Source organism: Oryctolagus cuniculus, chromosome 3 (genome assembly GCF_964237555.1).
Source record: "Oryctolagus cuniculus chromosome 3, mOryCun1.1, whole genome shotgun sequence".
Lineage (NCBI taxonomy): Eukaryota > Metazoa > Chordata > Mammalia > Lagomorpha > Leporidae > Oryctolagus > Oryctolagus cuniculus.
This window is the reverse complement of record NC_091434.1, coordinates 167,335,150-167,350,966: the sequence shown is the minus strand read 5'-3', so window position 1 is coordinate 167,350,966 and position 15,817 is coordinate 167,335,150. Positions and strand designations below refer to the sequence as shown.

The 15,817-nt window shown below is 49.5% G+C and overlaps 1 protein-coding gene and 1 long non-coding RNA gene across 9 annotated transcripts in view; one reads left to right on the top strand and one right to left on the bottom strand.

Annotated features, from left to right (window-relative positions):
• Positions 1 to 15,817, bottom strand: part of MKLN1 (muskelin 1) — a 365,877-nt gene that overhangs the window by 164,747 nt on the left and 185,313 nt on the right. For 4 of the 8 annotated variants that reach the window (XM_070071320.1, XM_070071319.1, XM_070071316.1 and 1 more), the window contains 2 exons: positions 8,169 to 8,207; positions 4,376 to 4,582 (listed from right to left, as the gene is read on the bottom strand). Coding sequence is in view for 1 of the 8 variants with exons in the window: in XM_051849786.2 (XP_051705746.1) it covers positions 2,747 to 2,844 (98 nt within the window). In the remaining 7 variants the exon portion in view is untranslated. Of the gene's footprint in view, positions 1 to 2,746; positions 2,904 to 4,375; positions 4,583 to 8,168; positions 8,208 to 15,817 lie in introns of those variants that run through there. The other 4 variants (XM_070071318.1, XM_051849786.2, XM_051849787.2 and 1 more) reach the window with 4 other exon arrangements.
• Positions 2,929 to 15,016, top strand: LOC103348641 (uncharacterized). Its single transcript, XR_516957.4, has 3 exons — positions 2,929 to 3,244; positions 8,583 to 8,757; positions 13,933 to 15,016. It is a non-coding gene; the product is annotated as an uncharacterized lncRNA (long non-coding RNA).

Genomic DNA, 15,817 nt, shown 5'->3' with positions numbered 1-15,817 from the left:
CTCTGCCTGTCCTCTCTCTGTGTAACTCTGACTTTTGAATAAATAAATAAATCTTAAAAAATAAACTATTAAAAAAATAGCCTAGAGCAAGGTGGGCTCATTATAAGTGTTTACAATTTTGGTTATTGTTTCATTATTGCCACCTATGTCAATAAATACTTGCTACTTTGTAGGCAAATGGCTTTACCTAAAATGAAACTTATTTAGGAAGTACCTTATCATGACTTCCTTGGCTAGTAAAGATAAAGCAATTCTCTGGGAGCAGATTTTAGGGCAAAGTGAAGGATAGTCAATCCCTTTCCAACACTTCCTCTGACACAAATCTGTAACTTGCTAATGGAAGTTCAGAACCAAAAATTTTCCATGTAACTCTGACTTCCACTTACTGTATTTTACTTAATCCTGCAGCATACCATTCATAGATGGGGTATGGCACATACCAACCTAGGAGACACCAAATTCTCAACTAAAACTACACAGCTCTTCAAAGGAAAAAAATGATTGTCCTTATCGTACAAGTTCAGCGCTTTGAAACCAACAGCACACTGCATCTATGAATGGAATGCCAAAGGATTAAGTAAAATACAGTAAATCAAAGTCAAATTTGCATGGCAAATGGAATTAAAAGATACAGGGTGGGCATTTGGCCTTGTGGCTAAGAAGCCCGTTAGGCTGTGCATGTCCTGCATCAGTGGACCTGGGCTTGAGTCTGCTCTCTGCTCCAGATTCCCGCTTCCTGCGACTGAGGATCCTGGGAAGCAGCAGGTGACAGCTCAGGAGTTGTGCCTCTGCCACCACACGGGAGATCTGGACTGAGTTCCTGGCTCCTGGGTTTGGCCAGACCCACCAGGCAATCCAGGGCACTTGAGGGGTAGAGCAGCAGATCCAAGGATATCTATCTCCCTTCTTTCATCCCTCTCTCTCATAAAACTCTTAATGTATAGAAGTTTATTTTTGGTACAAAAAAAGTTGAACAGTTTTCTCATAACAGGTTTTTTTTATTAAATTTTTGAAGATTCCTCTTATCATGAATTGAGATTTTCTGCACCAAAATAAATGTTTTAAATTGTTTTCCATGAACTTTAAGTGCCCTTGTACGTTTTAAAACATTATTTTACAAAAGTACTTGTTGAAATTATAACAATAGGTTTCTCCAATGTCAAACAATTCCCTTCTAACTCCATGACGGGTGTTCTACCCATTTTCTAATCAGCGGCCAAGATAACAAGGCAGTCACATTGAAGTCCCCATCCCACCAAACCACACCCTGCTTAAAATGTACCCGTTCTTAGAATGCACACCACACAACAAATAACGCAGGTGGGATCTGTGATACCCACATCTCACACCTACACCAGGAGATGATGGAGTGACATCCTGGGAGCTGCCTAACTGAAGATCAGAAAAATGTCTCTGCGGTTACTAAAGGAAGCGATACCACCCCCAAGTCCCAGCTGTCTTCGTATAGAAATACGCTGAGTATCTGCAGATCCAAGACTAAGTCGGCCCAGAAAATCCGAGGGCACGTGCCTAAGGCCTAAGGTGAGAAGAATGTCCACCTGGCTCACTCTCAGATTCCAGGTGGGTGCCAGCATCCACCAGAGACATGACCCTGCAGCAGCCATCCAGAAGGCACTAGGAGAGACCCCAGGTCACTTGGCACCCTTCAGGTGGTCCCACTGCCGGCCTGACGTCAACAGGACCACACTCCGGCAATCAAGAGCTAAGAGTCTTCTAGTTACAGCTCCACCTGGGGATTCTTGACTCAAGCAACCAGAGCAATCAAACTGGGGAAATTGCAGAAGTTAGTTTCAAAATTCCAGTGCGAAACGTATCTGAGTATGCTTTGCAGATCTAGTCACTTTGCTTGGGACGAGAAAAAAATATCTCACTCCAGGGTTTTTTGAGCCTGAGATGAGGGACCCTGGGAACAACCAGTACCTTTGTTTCTCCTACAGCACGCAACCCAGGAGTGAGAGAGAGAGAGAGAGAGAGAGAGAGAGCTCAGAAACACCTAAGGAAGTGCTGTCGGCGTCTCAGAAGGAACTCGCTACAAAGAAACCGGCGGTAGCAAGGCAAGGCAAGGTTTTTGACAACACCTGACCGGGATGCGAACCAAGTTGCCGCTGAAGTTGATCAAGGCAGCGTTTCCGTTCTAGCTGAGTTTCTGGGATGGGGTCCGGGTCTGTGCTCCACAAGCCCGCCCTCTCAGGAGCCGGGATGCAAGGGAATTCTTGGGCGCCGTCCCTCCTGCCTCCTCCCCATTCCCGGAGAACTTCGGCCAGCAGAGATGCCCCGGCCCGGCCCAGGGTTCCTCCCGCGGACGCGACTCGCCGACTTCTCGGCCCCCGGCGGAGCCGAGCTCTCTCCAGGCCCTCCTCTCCCGTCTCAGCGAGACGGGGCCGCCCCCGGCGCCGGCCCCAAAGCCCTGGGCCCCGCCGCGCCCCGCCGCGCCCCGCCGGCCCCCCGAACCGCGACTCCCCGGCCCGGGCGCCCGGCGCCGCCGCACCGGCTCCGGTGCTCCTGCGCGCGCCGGGCTGCTCCCGGGGCTCGCTCGCGGCAGCCTCGCCCTTCCCAAGCCGGGCCGTGCAGGGCTCCGGGCCCCGCTGCCCTGGGCCTCCCGAGGCCGCGCGTCCCCCCACCAGGCCCCAACTGGGCCTCTCGGCTCAGCGGCCCTCCAGGCACTGCCGGCCCGCCCGTGCCGACGCCAAAGCGCAGGCCAGCTCGAGCCCGGCCGGGCACTTACTCGGGGAGGTAGGTGGAGGAGAAGGAGCTCCACTTGTGCAACGCGTAGGGCAGAAGCCGGCACTCGGGCGCCGCAGCTACAGCCCCGCCGGCCGCCATCTTGTCAGCACCCGAGCGGCCGCCACCGACCGCCCGCCGCGCCGGGAGGGGGCGTGGCCTGCTCTTAAAGGGGCCGAGGCCCGCGCCGTCGTGTCCTCGGGCGTCCCCCGCCGCCCGCGGCTTGGTGGCCGCGTCTGGGCTGTGAGCGCTTGCGGGGCTCTTCTGGCGGGAGGTTGGAGGGGCTAGGGGGTGCCTTGCCAGGGATGGGGCGCAGAAGACGTCTTTTAGGAGCGGAGGTGAGGAAAAAAGCCAAGACTTCTCAGGAAAGGAGGCCAATTACAGTTGTGGAAGACGCACGAGGAAAAGGGCCGCTCCGGCCAAGTCGTAAATCCCTTAAGGAAACAGCGCTGAAAGGAGCTAGAGGGTGACGGCCCGAGTCCTGTCCTGCGGGGGCTGCCAGGTGAGTCGCAGGGAGACCAGCCCGGCGCCTGCCCCGTCGCCGGCAGCATTTCGGGGGCCTCCCACGGATCTCGGGGCACCGCTGGCTCCAGGCTGGCCTCGGCCCCCGGCGGAGCTGGTGAGCGCTGGGTGTCCAGCCCACCGAAATAGAGCCCCACACAGTGGAGAAGCGTGGGAGGCCCAGGCCAGCCCTTCCTAGACGGCGTGGGAAAGCTTTCGGGGCGCCCCCACCCCACCCCCGCCACTCCCCGCAGCGGCTTCTCACGAAACGGACGCGGGGTCGCGGGCTCTCCCGGGGTCTGGCAGCTGCAGCAGAGGCGCCGGCGCTGCACCTGCGCGTCCGGGCTCTGCGAGTTGATGTCTGGGCTTAGCTGCCGCGGTTGCCGGGCGGGAGGTGAGCCTAAGGGAGGTTGTTGGCGCGGGAGCGGGTTCCGGCGAGAGAGGGGGGTAGAATGTTCCCCGGGGGCCAGGACGGATGGGCGCCTCTCCAGACAGATCAGGGAGAGCACCCGTCTTTCAGCCTGGGCTCAGCAAGCTTACATCAGTTCACCGAGAGAATACACCGGACAGGTCCAGTGGGCTTGACCGTAAAGAGCTGAAATACACCTGCTACACCCTGCGGGCGGCTCAGGCAAGAGCTGAGCGCACCGGCTGCATTCAGACTTCGCCTCCCGCCTTTCTCCTCCCCCCACCCTCCACCGCCTTCTCCCGGACCAAGGGTTTCCTGGGTGTGGGGTGTTTGGAGTTCCTCCCAAGCTTTTAGTACCCAGTGTTAGCGGACTGGGGGCCCACTTGGCAGTAGGCAGAGAGGTCTCTCCTGGGATGCCTTCCTTGGGGGGCAGGTTCGGGCCACCTTTCAAGTTACTGGGGTGGGAAATATCACTATTTCCTAAAGCTGTATATATGAAATGCATGAAATTTGTTTACCTTAAATAAAAAAAGAAAAGAAAGTTAGGGGGGTGTGGACAGGGCTTTGCGGTGTACAGTACTGGGCTGCTCCCAAGGCTGCTCCTTTCCTTTCCTGGGGAGCTGTGTTTCCCTCGGCGGTTCACACACATAGGTGGATTTCTAACTTCTAACACGGTTACCAAAGTCCCTCAGTGGCTACTCCTGGGCAGTGCCATCTTCCCACCTGATGATGGAGGCGCCGGAGTGAATGACCAAAGGAGTCCGACCCCGCAATACTGCTTTTCCCTTCTGGCGGTGGTCACTCAGCTCCAGCCTCTCCTGTGTCCCGGCTGCTGTAGGGAGGATCCTTTGTAGTGGCCATTGCTGGGATAGCAGATCCAGGCCGCCAGGCGGAATGGAATGTGTCTGCTCCTTGAGAGAGTGCTGGGACCTGCGGGAAACTGCTCAGTCCCAGAGACACCAAGCGGTTATTTTTTGGGGAAAAAAGAAACTGTAAACAGGAAAAGATTGAGATGGAGACGCCCTTCGCTTAATTTGGGGGCCAAAATTTGCTAATTATACTTGTTCCCTTAATGTCAATATTAAGTTTTTGTTATTCTCTAAAACAGTTATGGTTCACAGGCAATCTTCTTTTAAAACATATAAACCAGCTCTCCCTAAGCTTAAAAACCTTCCAGTGACTTCCGTTCCCCTGTAAACTGTAGAACGGAGGCCACTGGTTACCCGCCCCGAGGGCCGCCTCCACGCCCACTCTCGGCCCCCTCCTTCCTTCTCCCTGTACTCTGGTCACACTGGACCAGCACACTGAATTGTCTCTACACTCTGTGTTCTTGCCTCCAGGACTGAACCTAAGCCACTCCTGGAACATTCTCCCCAGATTTCACCAGGCTAATTCCTGCTCATCCTTCAGATTCTTTTGTTCCGGGACACTCTTTCCCCCATCACCTGTTCTGAGGTTAGGTGACATTTTCTAACATTTTTCCTTAGCAATCTGAGTTCCCCTCTTTAGCTGAGCAAACATCACAATAGATTTTAATTTCCTTTTTATTTCCCTTTCTCCCTAAAAGGAAACTTCCAGGAAGGTAGGCGTCCTGCATGTCTTGTTCACAGTTGTATCCTGCTATAGTGTCTAGCACATAGCAGATGCTCAATAAATATTTATTAATGAATTCGGCTAAAGGAGAACTTGAACTAGGGATATACTCATTGCAAGTGAACAAGAGGGCCAGACCTCAGAGTTCAAACAAATATCCTTGAGGTCTGATTGCCACAGAGAGTGACAAGACCTAGGGCACAGCTTTCCTGCAGCACAAATTTTACAAATGATAAAGCCATTTAAAGCATTCCTGTGTTAACATAAATACAGACGGATGTAATATGATACTGAGCTCAACATTGCATAAATGTTAAGATAAAATAGAAGACTGAAGAATTGTCAAAATTTGCAGAAGGCCACCAGTGGCTACACCCTCCAGGGATACACTTTACTCTCTCCTGTGTCAGGCCTTTAGCTGATGGGGTTTATTCTAAGGATGCACATGGAAGGCCTGGAAGTCGTTCCCCTACACTTCAAAGGCCAGGACATATTCCAGTACCCTGGGAAGCTGGACAGTGGATCTTCATTTTTCAGAGGTCAGCAGTAGCTGTGATAACCCTGTAACTCTAATCACCCAGTCATCATCCCCGAGGGCTTTTCACTTTGCATCTCGCCTTAGACACTTCCCAGAGACTTAACTGATAGTTGGTCTGTCTGCTATCCACTATCTCTTCCTGCAAGAAAGATTTATTGGGCACTTAGGATGTACTAGGCCCCGTCCTAGAAGACAAGGGCCCTACTTCATGGAGCTTCCATTTTGGTGGGGCAATAAATAACAAATAACTGGGTAACTTTAGTCTGTGCTAAGAAGAGACCAAACCCAGGAAGTTTTCAGATCGGATGGTAAGGGAAGCTTCTCTAAGAAGGTAATATTTGAACTAAAACCTGTACAATGAGAAAGAGCTATTCATGCAAAGGCTTGGTTAAGGCGTTCAGACAGAGAATGGGGCCCTGACTCGTACAATGATTTATTCCAGGAGATACAGCTAGCCAGTAACAAAGCCCAACTCTCAATTAAAAACCCATCCTGTCTGCTTGCATCACATTTCTTCTTAAATGAGGTGATAAATGGGAAGAAATTTGGGAAACTGTGAAGTTTTATTCAAATGCAAGATACAGTGAAGTAATAATAAGGCCACCATAGTCAAAAAGCAAAATAAATACAGCTGAGTTTATTTTCGGGCAGAGGAGCACATCATTTGTCTGAAGGCAAAAAGCGGGTGTTTTTCATTGTCCAGGAAGGGGTTTCATGGTTGTTACGCTAATTAGTCATAACAAAATATCCAAGACTGGGTACTTTATAAAGAACAGACATTTCTTTCTCACAGTTCTGCAGGCCAAGAATACAACGCCTGCAGGTTCTGCGTCTGGTGAGGGCCCAGTCTGTCTCCTGCCAAGGTAGTGCCTGATTACCATGTCCTCCAGAGGGCACAAACACTGTGACCTCACGTGGCAGGAGGAATGGAGGGGAAGGGCTGCAGCCCTTGTACAAGGCTACTAATCTCATTTATGAGGGCAGAGCCCTCACAGCCTCATTATCGACCTTTTCATACTGTCGCATTGGGGATTAAATTTCAACATGAATTTTGGAGGGGATACAGCCATTCAAACCATAGCAAAGGATTAGAAACAAACACTCTGATTAAGCTGGAATGAATCCATGGCTCTGTATGCGATTGGTTAAAATAAGACCTATATTTCATTGGTCAAAGGGGAAAGAATCTTCAGATAGGTCTTATAGGGATCTGTAGAAGACTTACTTTATCATATGAGGATCACTTAAAGTTCGTGGTTTCTTTTTTTAAGATTTATTTTATTATTTATTTGAGAGGTAGAGTTACAGAGGAAGAAAGAGAAAGACAGCGAGAGCTTCCATCCACTGGGTCATTCCCCAAATGGCCACAGCGGCCAGGGCCCAGCCAGGCTGAAGCCAGGAGCTTCCTCCAGTTCTCCCACAGGCAGGCAGGGGCCCAAGCAGTTGGGCCATCTTCCACTGCTTTCCCAGGTGCATCAGCAGGGAGCTGGATCAAAAGTGGAGCAGCCAGAATGCAACCCATCATCCATCCATATGGGTTGCTGGCATTACAGATGGTGGCTTAACCCATTATGCCACAATGCCAGCCCCATGGTTTCTTTAACATCTTTTAGAAGGTCAGAACAGGCAAAGCATGACACAGTATTCAACTTCTGCTTGAAATGAAAAAATGTTCCTTGGTGACATTATTAATCAAGTGATGAAAAAATGATACCCAAATATGTTAGCTGTCACCCAAATATGTTAGCTGTCAAGCCCACAACAGCTATTGCAGATCTGAACCTTGAACCTAAGTTCTTAGTTGCTGCTTTCTTGATGTGCTTAATATGGAATTTTTGAGGTCTACATCTACATTATTCTTTAAATAAATATTTCCTAGGTTGAAACCCTTAGACCTCCTGAACTTCTTACCACTAATTTATGATTGGGCAGGCATTTCACCTAGCAAGTAAGATGCCCATATCCCATATTGGAGTTACCTGGCTTCAATATCTGACATGCTCCTGACTCCAGTTTCCTGCTAAAGCAGACCCTAGGAGGCAGTGGTGATGCCTCAAGCGACTGGTTTCCTGTCACCCACATAGACTGAGTTCCCGGCTGCCAGCTTCAGCCCCAGCTCTGCTGCGGCCATCTCCAATGAACCAACAGATAGGAGCATATTTCTCTCTCTCTCTCTCTCTCTTTTTCTCTCTTTCTCTAGTAAATTTTTAAAATAACATAAAAGGAGTTTGCTTAGGGGTCATCTATAAATCAGAATACTGGACAAAAATAAAGGCATAGGGGTTGTTGACACTTTTTTAGCCAGAAAATGAGGAAAATCACTGGTGGGATTAGAAGAATGAGCATGTCCCCGGTACAATGCCCATCAAACCTCCTCTTGCTTACCAGGAACACACATCTTCTCAATCCGTCCTCACGACAGCCCTGCAAGTCAAAAGAGGGACATTGAGATTCACCAGACTCACATGGATCCTCTCCACCTAACATCACCCCAAGATTCAGGATCCACAAGGACAGGAAAAGGATTTGCACCGATTCCTAAAGCTAACAGCTACGTCTCAATCTTATTTCTGTTCTCTGGTGGCTCCCAATTTCAACTTTGTGGTTTGAAATGATTTCTTGTGAGCACAGCACTGCTGTCAGAAATGGGTGAAAATCAGAGTTTGCTAAGCAGGAAGCTATCCTTTTATTTCCAAGGACAAAGGATTTCAGCCCTGCCCCAGGGGGGACCCTTGCCCAAGTCGCAGGTGAGCATTGAGACCAGCTCAGGTAGGAGGCTAAGGTCTTCTCTTCTCCCAGGAGGTGGCAGCAGCAGCCGCAGCCTGCTGGAGGAATCGGAGTTCATCTGTTTTCCTGTTGGCATCCAAACCTAGAAATCCCTGCTTCCAGAATCCACTCTATCCCTTCCTTCATTTGCTGAGCTTGGTTGGAGCCAGAGCATCAGGAGTGCAGGAGCTGGCAATGAGACCTCTCTGTAAGTGCCTGGTTTTTTTTGTAAACACTCTGGTCTGAGCCATGACCTTGAAGCCTCTATAAAGGAGGATCAAGAAGTCTCTGGCCAGGGAAAAAGAACTTCAAAAAGAAACAATAACTGCAACAGTTACATCCACACAAGCATAAATCCAGAGGAGGCCAGCTCACAGTGAGGTCCCACACAAAGAATACAGGTTCTAGATGTGGTACTCCCAGTACCAACCAGCTGACCTAGTCAGCCAGTGTGGACTGGGTGATCCCTAGGTGCCTGCTAATCCTTCTAATTCTTACTTTTTTTTAAAGATTTATTTTACAGCCGGCGCTGTGGTTCACTAGGCTAATCCTCTGCCTACGACGCCGGTACTCAGGGTTCTAGTCCCGGTTGGGGCGCTGGTTCTGTCCCGGTTGCTCCTCTTCCAGTCCTGCTCTCTGCTGTGGCCCAGGAAGGCAGTGGAGGATGGCCCAAGTGCTTGGGCCCTGCATCCACATTGGAGACCAGGAGGAAGCGCCTGGCTCCTGGCTTCATATTGGCACAGCGCGCCAGCCATAGCAGCCATTTGGGGGAGTGAACCAACAGAAGGAAGACCTTTCTCTCTGTCTCTCTCTCTCACTGTCTAACTCTGCCTGTCCAAAAAAAAAAAAAAAAAAGATTTATTTTACTTATTTGAAAAGTAGAGTTACAAAGAGAAAAAGAAGAAGGGAGGGCAGGAAAGAGACACACGGAGAGACAGAGATCTTCCATCTGCTGGTTCACTTCCCAACTGGCTACAATGGCTGGGGCTGGGCCAGGTTGAAGCCAAGAGCTAGGAACTCCATCTGGGTTTCCCACATGGGTAGCAGGGGCCCAAGTACTTGGGCCATCTTCCACTGCTTTCCCAGGCACATTAGCAGGGAACTGGATCCGAAGTGGAACAGCCAGGACTCAAATCAGCCCTCCTATGGGTGTGGGGAGCAACTGGGAGCAACTCGGACTAGACTAAGTTACTGGAATTAAGACTTATTCTATGCATCTGCTCTCCCACAATATGGCGCTGGGAGAGGAGGAAATAGCTTCTACACAGCTGCCTCCAGTTCAACCAATAAACAGCAGGACCTGCTCCTGATTGGAAGAGAGCAGCGTACTCGGCGTGTGGGTAGCAGAGTTGGGATTGGTGGAAGAGGACTATAAAGGAGGAGAGAGACAACATGCACCAGGAACATCTATCTGAAGGAACACCTGTGCAGCCCCCGAGAGAGCCAGCCGGCGGTGTGCCGCTCCCCCGCGGAAGTGGGGAAAGTGGCAGGGGGAACCGCCCTTCCACGGAGGTGGAAGGGACGGTAGCCAACCCGGGAAGAACCAGCAGCAAACCCGGGAAGGGCCGAGCAGACAAAAGAACAGCGCAGGGTCCTGTGTCGTTCCTCCACGAAGACGGGGAGCAACATATGGGATGCCAGCTTTTCAGGCAGTAGCTCAACCCACTGCACTATGAAGCTGGCCCTGCATGATAATTCTTAAATTATGAAGTACTGCATGGTTTATTTTCTGGACATTCACCCATGCAGAATTTTTAAAATCTCAGGCACAATGAAGTGCTGCTGGTTCGAGTAGAGAACATAGCCCGGGGTTGGCAGACACCTCGTGCTGCGTTGGGGGTGGGCAGGAATCCCAGGAAACGTCTGGACACCACACAGCTAGGGATGAGCTGTCAACTGCTGGGGGGTGCTTTGCAAATTGCCACATCTAAAGCAAGCTGACAAAATGGTATTTCAAGAAAGCAACTAACATATTCCTAATGATTTGGAACCAGACTGCCTCTGGGGAAGCATACAGTTGGCTCAGAAAAGGAGTATCCCAGACCTCTGGGTAGAAAGGCTTGAGGTTAAGGGGATTCTTCAACCAGGAGCTCCCCAGGCTCTCTCCCTGTGCCTTAGCCAGCAGAGCACCCTGGGCTTTGTAGGAGGGAGTAGGAGTTCCTTCCCCTTGCACCTCCTGCTGGCTCCAGCCCACAGCACTGAGATGGGTTAAACATTCATCTGTTCATCTGGTAAACACTTGCTGGTCACCTCCCCCTGTGGAAGGGACTGGGAATACACCTGGCCATTGAAGAGCTCACAACCAAGCAGTTGGGTATGGAATGAATCAACACACAGAGAGCCTTCAGAGAAGGTGGTGGTAGAGACAAGGGACTAATCGGGGAGCTAAAGGCCACGCCCCCTGCTCCCTACATGATCTCACCTATATCGACCCACCCGTCAATCAGACTACATAAGCACACCCCTTTTAGAAGTGGATAAGAAGCCGGCGCCGCAGCTCAATAGGCTAATCCTCCGCCTAGCGGCGCTGGCACCCCAGGTTCTAGTCCCGGTCGGGGCGCCGGATTCTGTCCCGGTTGCCCCTCTTCCAGGCCAGCTCTCTGCTGTGGCCCGGGAGTGCAGTGGAGGATGGCCCAAGTGCTTGGGCCCTGCACCCCATGGGAGACCAGGAGAAGCACCTGGCTCTGGCTTCGGATCAGCACGGTGCGCCAGCCACGGTGGCCATTGGAGGGTGAACCAACGGCAAAGGAAGACCTTTCTCTCTGTCTCTCTCACTGTCCACTCTGCCTGCAAAAAAAAAAAAAAAAAAAAAAAAAAAGTGGATAAGAGGCATTGCCGCTTCTTGTGCCTGCTCTCACCTGCATGCCCTCTCTCGCTTATAGTCTCTGGGCTACTCCCTAGAAAAGGCTGGTATGGAACTCCCCGTTTACTCTTGCTGACCCACTTTCCCTTAATAAAGCCTGCACGATCCTGTGTATTTCTCTCCCTTTCCAAATAAGTCCTGAACTTTCCCATGTTGTCTGCTTGCATGGGCCGGTGCTTAGGATTCTTATCTAAAGTAAACAGCAAGAACTTGAAATATAAAATTTTGGCTAAAGGTAAACCATAACAGTAGCAATATTGTCTTCACAAGAGGACCACGGGTTAAATGTAATTCCTAACAAAAACTACCCCTAGAATATAGTAGAATCATCTGGAGGTGACCCCTAGTCCCATAGGTGTTGGCCCCTGTAGGTCTGTGAAGGCAGCCCTTAATTCCTGTTTGACATGAAAGGCATCGTGTTAGAATCCCTTCCTGGTCTGGGGAGCTTTAGGCTCCAGATGGCCACTATAAATGGCAATGTGTGTCTATGTTACATAGCATGAAAAGACCGGGCTATCTCAGGACAGCTTCCTCCTCTGTTCCCTTGGAGAATATTAGCAGGTAAATAAGCTTCCGTGTTACCAAAAAAGAGGGAACTGGAGCATGACAGCGAGAGGAGAGCATGGTGATAGCAAGTCCTAGATGGCTGCACCCTGGAAAAGAGAAGCAGATCCAACCTCGAGAGGGGTCAGACAGCACGGAAGCACGGGGTAGGCAGTGCAGCTAGGGATAGGTTGAGTCGCAGAGTACAGCAAACAAGCAGAAAAGGTGCACACCCCTTCTCCTGGCTCCCCGACACCGCAGATCAGCTGAAGGGCCACTGAAGTTGCCTTGAGAGGGATACCAGATGCCATCGTAACGTTGGAATCAAGTCACTTCTCAAATGCAAACTTTTAGAGACCTTTTTTTTTTTTTTAATCATATTGCTAATTTTCTCAAACTCAACAGTATTCCCCCACCTTACGCCAACTCCACACTGATTGACAGCCATGCCTGTTGCTAAATAATGACAGCTTCTGCCCTGTGACTTAGTTTTATCCAGCTCACTGTTTGGGTCACTGCTCTCATAGCCCAAAAAGTAACAGGAACGACAATGGCATTCTCTGGTGAGCAGCAGCAGAGGGGAAGCCCCTAAGCAGTGGTCTACACCCTTGGCTTATATGTTGGACTCACGTGAGAGAAGTTTCAAAAATCCCCACACAACACCCCAAGCCATCTTAGGGGCGGGGCCAAGGCATCCACATATATTTTAAGTTCCTCAAAAGATTTCTGTGTGCAGCTGAGATTGAAAACTTTCCCCCCACAAGTCTTGGGGTAATTGGGTCGCAGAAAACTGTCAGTAAGTGACAGCTGAGCTCCCCTCTTTCCTTTGGAATTCCTCCTGGGAAGTCAGCATCCAGAAACCCAATACTCGGCCGGCACCGCAGCTCACTAGGCTAATCCTCCGCCTATGGCGCCGGCACACTGGGTTCTAGTCGCGGTCGGGGCGCAGGATTCTGTCCCGGTTGCTCCTCTTCCAGGCCAGCTCTCTGCTGTGGCCCGGGAGTGCAGTAGAGGATGGCCCAAGTGCTTGGGCCCTGCACCCCATAGGAGACCAGGAGAAGCGCCTGACTCCTGGCTTCGGATTAGCGCGGTGTGCCGGCCAAAGCACCAGCCGAGGCAGCCATTGGAGGGTGAACCAGCGGTAAAAGGAAGACCTTTCTCTCTGTCTCTCTCTCTCTCTCTCACTGTCCACTCTACCTGTCAAAAAAAAAAAAGAAAAGAAACCCAATACTCAATGGCAGCCAGCTTGGACAGGCACTCCCTAACGTGTCCTTCTCAACTTTCCCACTTTATTGCTAAGTCTGCAATTAAAATGATTTAGTGTAAAGAGCTGTCCACAGCATTTGCTGTGATGTAGACGCTGAATGTGCCCTAAAGACCCATGTGTTAAATAAAGGTTTGGTCCCCATAGTCTTATGTTAATGGTGGACACTTAATGCAGTCATATTTGGAGGCAGGGCCTTTGGGAGGTGATTGGATTGCAATGAGTCATTAGGGTGGGGCCCATGATTAGATTCTGGTGGCTTTCTAAGAGACCACAAAGACATAGACATAAGTACATGCGGGGGCCGGCGCTGTGGCCTGAAGCGCCGGCATCCCATATGGGTTCCAGTTGGAGACCCGGCTGCTCCACTTCCAATCCAGCTCTCTGCTGTGGCCTGGGAAAGCAGTAGAAGAGGCCCAAGTCCTTGGGCCCTTGCACCTGCGTGGGAGACCTGGAAGAAGCTCCTGGCTTCAGATCGGTGCAGCTCCAGCTGTTGCGGCTAATTGGGGAATGAACCATCAGATGAAAGACTTCTCTCTCTTTCTCTCTCTCTCTCTCTCTCTCTCTCTCTCTCTCTCTCTCTCTCTCTCTTTCTCTCTCTGCCTCTCCTCTCTCTGTGTAACTCTGACTTTCAAATAAATAAATGAATAAATCTTTAAAATAAGTAAATAAATATATGTGCTCCTCTTGCCATCTGTTCTGCCCGGCCTCAGGACTCTTCCAGCAAGGAGGCCACCACCGGAGCCCAAACCAATGGAGCCCACCCAGTCTTCCGAGCCGTGAGCCTCCAAGACAGCGAGCCAAAACAAATCTCTTCGCTTCACAAGTAGCTTCTCTCAGGTATTTCTTTATAGCAACAGAAGGCTGACAACTACAGTAGTGAATCCCTGTTTCAAAGACAGTCGCTAACAGGTGCTGCTGGTGTGATGCCATGCTGTAGAGATCCCACATTGAACTTAAAAAACAAATATAAATGCTTTTTAAAAAGATCCTCCAAATTAGATATATAGGTTGGCACATGCTCACTCGGACTTACCGCCAATGGTGGAACTAGAAATGTGCCAGGGGATTTCAACTCAATCTTACCAAGGAGGCAAGTACCAATGCCAGCGCACTTGGTAAAGTGATAAGTATAAATACACAACCGATCAAAAAGATAGGGTATGTGTCTATGAGATTTCACAAATAAGACCAGTGTAAGCAAATAACGAAGGATAGAATTAAAAGGGAGAGAATGATCCTGCGGGGGAAACAGGACACACAGCAGACTCATAGAATGGCAGCACTCCTGCCTCAGAATCAGCCCTTGGGACATTCGGATATGGCTAAAAGGTCCATGAGAGTCTCACAGGCATGGAAAGCCATGACACGGTGGCAAAAAACAATCTAAATGAAAGATCCTGGTGAACAAGACCCCAGCAGAAGGAACAGGCCATCAAGGAGGGAGGCGCCTTTCTCTGAAGGGAGGAAGGAACCTCCACTGTGATACGGCTTTGACTAAACAAGGTCAGAGTCGGTGAACTCAAGGGGCTTCCATAGCCTAGACAGCTCATAGCAAGAGTCTCGGGTGATTGCTGACGTCATAAATAAGAGTGCCAATTGTTAACAACGGGAGTCACTGGGTACATGCTCCCCACGTAGGATCTCTGTCCTTAATGTGTTCTACTATGAAACTTAAAAACAACACTACTAGTTGAACAATACCCTATACCTTGTGCGGTTGTGTGAGGGCAGCCTGTTGAAATCCTTGCTTAGTATATACTAAGTTGATCTTCAGTATATGAAGGTAATTGAAAATGAAACTCGATGAAGGGCGGGATGGGAGAGGGAGTGGGAGAGGGGAGGTCCACGGGAGGGAGGGAGGTTGGGGGGGAGCCACAACAATACAAAAGCTGCACTTTGTAAATTCACATTTATTAAATAAAAAAAAAACTATATAACAAACAAAAAGAAACAGAAAAAAAAAGAACTTAATACTTTACCCTTTTAGTATTTTTTATGTTCACTTAAAACTATTGGTTGAACTCTGTAATTAATACACAATTACTCTTAGGTGTTTAATTAATGCTATAACTAGTACTCATAGTATTTTACACTTTGTGTTTCTGTGTGGGTGCAAACTGTTGAAATCTTTACTTAATATATGCTAAATTGATCTTCTATATATAAAGATAATTGAAAATTAATCTTGATGTGAATGGAAGGGGAGAGGGAGTGGGAGAGGGGAGTGTTGTGGGTGGGAGGGATGCTATGGGGGGGGAAGCTATTGTAATCCATAAGCTGTACTTTGGAAATTTATGTTCATTAAATAAAATAAAATATAAATATAAAAAAATCCTCCAAATTGCTAAATTTTTCCCCTCGCCTCCTTTTTTACTTTTTTTTCTCTTTGAGCTTTCTCCTGCACCTGCTCTCCCATGGCAGCAGTCATCCTCAGTCCTCTTACCCCTTGTCTACCTCATTACTCTCCGTGCCTTCCTCTTCTTTCTACATGTATTTTGTTTCCTTCTACTCTGTTCTCTTCTGTCTGCCCACAACACACACCTCTCCTCTCTATATCATCATCTTTCCCACTTGCAACTCCTTCATTGGTTAATA